The sequence below is a fragment of the Rutidosis leptorrhynchoides genome, chromosome 1 (genome assembly GCF_046630445.1).
Source record: "Rutidosis leptorrhynchoides isolate AG116_Rl617_1_P2 chromosome 1, CSIRO_AGI_Rlap_v1, whole genome shotgun sequence".
In the NCBI taxonomy this organism is placed as follows: Eukaryota; Viridiplantae; Streptophyta; class Magnoliopsida; order Asterales; family Asteraceae; genus Rutidosis; species Rutidosis leptorrhynchoides.
This window is the reverse complement of record NC_092333.1, coordinates 650,903,723-650,909,722: the sequence shown is the minus strand read 5'-3', so window position 1 is coordinate 650,909,722 and position 6,000 is coordinate 650,903,723. Positions and strand designations below refer to the sequence as shown.

General features: G+C 34.0%; 1 protein-coding gene across 1 annotated transcript in view; it reads right to left on the bottom strand.

The window, feature by feature from the left end:
- Positions 1-4,277: 4,277 nt before the first annotated feature.
- The window catches only part of LOC139885790 (26S proteasome non-ATPase regulatory subunit 4 homolog), a 178,064-nt gene continuing 176,341 nt past the window's right edge, over positions 4,278-6,000 (bottom strand). The window contains exon 8 of the mRNA XM_071869545.1: positions 4,278-4,535. Coding sequence (XP_071725646.1) covers positions 4,516-4,535 — 20 coding nt within the window. The 3' untranslated portion in view covers positions 4,278-4,515. The remainder of the gene's footprint in view (positions 4,536-6,000) is intronic.

The window sequence follows — 6,000 nt, the reverse complement described above, 5'->3', positions numbered from 1 at the left end:
CTTCATCATGATGTGACTGCATATTGATCAATATTCAATTAGGATGACCGGTTGAAGTTTAGATACTAAAACTTTTTTGTGCGACAACTTTGCTGTAAGAGCAGAGGTACACAATGCTATACAAAACATCTTTAGTTAATCAAATAATTTTTGCTTTAGATGTACAAATGCTTTTTTTTTTTTTGTGTGTCCATACAGGAAAATCATTATTTCTCTTACTTATGGTTACGTTTGAGGTGGTAACTTGGGTAGGGAAGAAGTGGGTCTTCATGAGTTTGTCATCTTAATGTGTTTGGCCAAAATGGGTTGGGATTAAACCGCCAATTTTATACTCGATTCAAACTTTTGTAACCGACCACTCTCAGATGATGTTAATAGTTGAAAAGTTTTGTATGCAATCAACTATTTGTCATGTTTTGTCATTGTATGATATGGTGCCTTATGTCTGTCTATAGTAACATAATATCATAAACATGAGATAGTTGCCTATAGGGTAAAAGTTTGTAATAAATGTAACAAGCAGGTGGTTAGCCGCGCTTTGCGGCGGCCAACCTGATATGTGTTCGTTCAGGTTGCGGGCAACATAATTATGTGTTACGTGCTAATCAGTTTATATATTGTTTGCATGTTGTGAGCTGTTATAATTGTACATTGGCTATCATACATTCGAAAAAAAATTAACTCTAGGTTGCATATGTTCATGAATCATGACCATTCTAATTATCATTTGTTACATGATATTCTAAAAATTGTTTTCATGTGTGTGTCGTTGCTTCCGGCTGCTTTCAAAAGGTTACCTGCAATGTGTTACAAAAAAATGCCTTTCAAAAAAAAAAAAAGTGTTACAAAAAAATTTTGTCAGGAGAAAAGGAGTTCAGCAGTGTGATATTGGTTGAATTAGTCTAAAGTATAAAAAAATTTCGTGTGTGCAGGGTTGCGGAAGTGCACAAAATAAGTATAGCCCTTTCGATTTGTGAAGCCTAACTTTCTTCTAATAACAGTTAATCTTATTGACTGGCATTGTTACGAGTGTAAACAATATGTTAGGTTGTGGATATATCTTTAGGTCCTGTTTAGCATATGAATATAAGGAATATGATATAGCTCTGTTATGCAAATTGGGTGATTATGTAATACATTAGCATATAATACGTTATAACCAAATATGGATCCCACAAACACAATTTAGAAATCTATTGAGAGCATATAATATATAATACATTTAAAAAAAAAAGTGATTGTCATACAAAAAATCTAATTCTATCAGGTCCACACATAAAGTACATAGAGTTAATTACACTGTATTCCCACTCCAACGGTTTAATGCTAACATCAAGAACATCGGTTCTTTTGTTTCGTTCACATTCTTAACTGTAATTAAAAATCCACTCGTTTCATTTCATTTTTTCACCCTTATATATGAGGATTAATAACTCGAACTCCAACAAAAGGCGCATGTACAAAGTGCACATTTGTATGTGAACACTTTAGGCACATATAGAAGGCACTTGAACTCATCAACAATTTGTACAACATCCAAAGCACTTTGTCCAACTTGTAGATGGGTGGCTCTGTTTTCCTGGTTCAACATTTGGCTCTGGCTCTGGCTCTGAATGGGGTTGTGGCTCTGTCCGTTGTTCAGGCTTCGCATTTGAAGAACCGTTTATCCTACTTGAATGCGCTTTATTTGAGCCTGCAGTTAAAATTCATGTTTGGATGCACAATTTCAGTTTTTAAAATGTGTTACAGCAGAAATATGTTAAGCACATAAGATAAAAATCATTCACTTTGTCAGCAGTTAAATGAGTCATAATGTGCCCAAAATGTATTTTAATCCATGATACCCAAGTAACCAACCCATTATGACACCTCCTCCTATTGTCGGTATGCATGGCAATTGAGGCCCATACTCTCAAATTGTGTCAATTGGGTCAAGCTTTTAGGTCAATTGGGTCCTGAAAAAAAATCCTGGCAACGTGAACCCCAAAATCTGACCCGTTTGACCCATTTTAACCCAAACCGACCCAACCTATAATAAGTTACTGAATCAACTTACATTGGAAATGCAAAGGAACTTGTATCGTTTCCATTTTCTGCAGCAAAATGAGGCTTAAGTTCTTCAACAACAGATTCATCATCATCTTTCTGACTCAAACTTTTGAATCTTATCCACCTCACCCAACTTATGACTTTTACCTTCAATATCTTCAGATGAATCCGAATCATCTGTTTCGTCTGCAGATATTATAATGTGTGTAGGTATAAGCAAGTAAAAATTCAATAGGTTACAATGAATATATATGGTACTAAACTAAAGATGTGGTGGAACCTAACACCGGTTTTAGAGGAACTGGTAATCTGCGAGGTGCGGCAGAGAGAGGTTGTGACGTAGATTAAAACAGATTGTTTGGAGAGGTTGGAACAAATTAAAATAGACTGATGACCTGAAATACTTCTTATACAAACTGAACTGCTGTTATTATAATCTTCATGCATACAATAAAACAAATTAACAGAGTGAGTCAAAGGACTCAAACGATAAAACATTAAGCACATATCGGGTTAGCAAAAAAATTCCAATAAATACTCGTCGATGAAATAACAGACCTTTAATACTCTCAATTCGACTTTTGTAATTTCTCGACCATTCATGTAAACTTTTGTGCTACCGTTGCTTGCAGTTGGACTAAGTTTTCCAGTAATATTCAAATTTGAACTCACGATGTTGTCATGCTTCTCAGTTAGTGCAATTTAACTTTGGTAATCATAATTAGTACATGCTTCTCAGTTAATTGATACAATTTAACTTTCGTAATCATTAGTCCAGGTTTCTCAGTTAAACACAACAAAACCCTGGCCCATTTAAAACTCTTAACCATCCATTTTGCCACCTTGTTCAGTCAAAAATAAAAAAAATCTCAATAATAATATTTTACCTTTCCCCAAAGACCCGATTCTTTGACATACCAATACATTCCGGGTTTCAACTTTCATTGGAGCAAAGGGCAACCCAATATGAGTAAAATCAAAACCACGAAATAACGAAAAACCCTTCGATGGAAATCGAAAACATATGAAAACGATTTTAAGAAACAGGAGAAGCGTCGGCCATACCTAGGGATGTCAATGGATACCCGATCCAGTGGATATACATCCGATCCACCCGATTATTCGAGGATATGGACGATTTAAATGGATATGGATATGGATGTGGATGAAAAAATTTCATCCATGGATGAACCCGCTTTCACCGGAAATAACTAAATATATAAATTTATCACTCAAATTAGTATCATTTATGTAGTGATATTTCATTAATTATATTCATATTCATCTTTCTTTATATTTTCTCTAAAAATATAACATTATTCTTATATTTTGTTTTGTTTAAATAATCAAATGTATTTATCATACTTTGGTGGTTCAAATGTGATTCCATGTAACTAAAAGTAAGCAACTTACATGTCGATATCTTTACACGTTTAATAGGTTATCTATTGAATATTTGTTATATAGATTAGTAAAATGTGACTTTCGGTCGCATAAACTATTAAAAATATTACTTTTGATCGTATATAGTGAACAACCGCTTATAATTGTTAAAAATAAAATAAATTTAAACGGATATGGATAATTATCCATTAACCCGCTTCACCCGACGGATATGGATATGGATGGATGAAAAGTAAAAATAAATAAATGGATATGGATACGGCCTCACCCGATCCATATCCGATCCATTGCCATCCCTAGCCATTGTATCCATATCCGATCCATTGCCATCCCTAGCCATACCTGTAGCAGCAGTTGTTGTGAGGGATGGCCACAGAGGTGATAACAGCATCAACGGTGAAGAAGTGCACGATAAAGGCGGCGATGACGGAAGTAACATCAACGACATTGACGACGTCAGATGTAGCAGCGGTGGTGGTTGTGGCCTTCCTGATAACTATTCACAGGCCTACCGTTCATCGGAGTCGGTGGTGACTAGTTGACGACGAATCAGACGAAGAATGGTAAAGAGGGTGGTGTTGGTGGTTGATGGTGGCAAGGGTAATGTCGAGAAAGAGGATGACAGAGAAGCAGATGGATAGAAATGTAGAATGGAGGTGAGGGGATGAAAAGACGGAAATACCCTCAAGGGATTAAAATATTGCTATGGAGGGAGTATAAGACAAATCATTATTATATTTCAATTTAAGGGCAAATTAGACAATTCATTATTATATTTCAAATCCAACAAAAAGTTTACGATGATTATGCTACAGAGGGAGTATAAGACAAAATCATACACCAAACGCACACCAAAATCAAAAATTCCAAAATAAGCTCCACAACCCGTGCTTCATATATACTAATATACGAGTAGCTTCATTCTTCAGCTTAAATTCTTATTCTTCTCTTTCATTATTACCCTTTCAAAATATCCTGGAAGTGCCAGTGCCCACGACCCGTACTTCATATATGCCTCATGTGCAATAGCTTCATTCTTCAGCTTAAATTTTTCATTGTTTCCTACTTTCCTTTCAACCAGACTGCACACATGATAGTATAGTAATATCAAAAGTGTGTGTGTATGTATGTATATGTATATGTATATATATATATATATATATATATATATATATGTGGGCAGGATCAATGGGGAAATAACCAATCGGGGGAAGGAAAAAAAATTTCGTTTTTTTGGAAAAAAAATTTCAAGCATCAAGATCACACGAAAATATGAACATTTAAAAAAGACACTTCGTGATAAATGTTATTATTTAGGCAGGAAAACGATAGACAAAAATAACATTCAAGATAATATTGATCGTGAAGAATGTTAACGTTTTTTTTCCATGTTTTGTGAAATATTTTTTGTCAAAATTTGGCCCGATTTAGAGTTTAGGGTGTAGAGTTTAGTGTTCTGGGTTTAGCCCTAAATTCGTGTTATAAACTCAATCTAACTAAATCTAAACCATAAACCCTATATTTCTAAACCCTAATATCTTAACCCTAATATCTAAACCCTCAAAATACGCTCGAAAAACATGATAATTGTTATATATTAATTCAAGCGTTTTTCCGCCAAAATAAAAACATTTATCACAAAGTGTCTTTATTAAATGTTCATATTTTCATCAAATCTATAATGTTCGTGAACAAAGTTTTTTCAGAAAAAAAATAAAAAAATTTGCTTCCTCCCGCTTCCCCCAATTGGTTACTTCCACAAAACATTGGAAAAAAACGTTCGAAAATAAACATTCTTCACGATCAATATTATCTTGAATGTTATTTTTGTCGATCGTTTTCCCGCCTAAATAATAACATTCATCATGAAGTGTCTTTTTTACATGTTCATATTTTCGTGTGATCTTAATGCCTGAAAAAAAATTCGAAAAAAACAAAAAAAAATAAAAATAAAATTTGCTTCCCCCAATCGGTTACTTCCCCATTGATCCTACCCATATATATATATATATATAGGGGCAGGATTAATGGGGAAGTAACCAATCGGGGGAAGCAGGGGGAAGCAAAATTTTTTTTTTTTTTCGTTTTTTTTGAATTTTTTTTTTCCGGCATCAAGATCACATGAAAATATGAACATTTAGAAGAGACACTTCGTGATCAATGTTATTATTTAGGCGGAAAAACGATCGACAAAAATAACATTCAAGATAATATTGTTCGTGAAGAATATGAACGTTTTTTTTTTTTTATGTTTTGTGAAGTAAAATTTAGCCCGATTTAGAGTTTAGGGTTTAGGTTTAGGGTTTGGTGTTTTGGGTTTATTCCATAAACCCAAAACACCAAACCCTAAACCCTAAACCGTTCGTGTTAAAAACTCAATCTAAATCCTAAATCTAAACCCTAAATCTAAACCCTAAACCCTAAATTTCTAAACCCTAATATCTAAACCCTATAAACCCTAATATCTAAACCCTAATATCTAAACCCCAATAGCTAAAACCTCAAAATACGCTCGAAAAACACGATAATTGTTATAAATTACTTCTT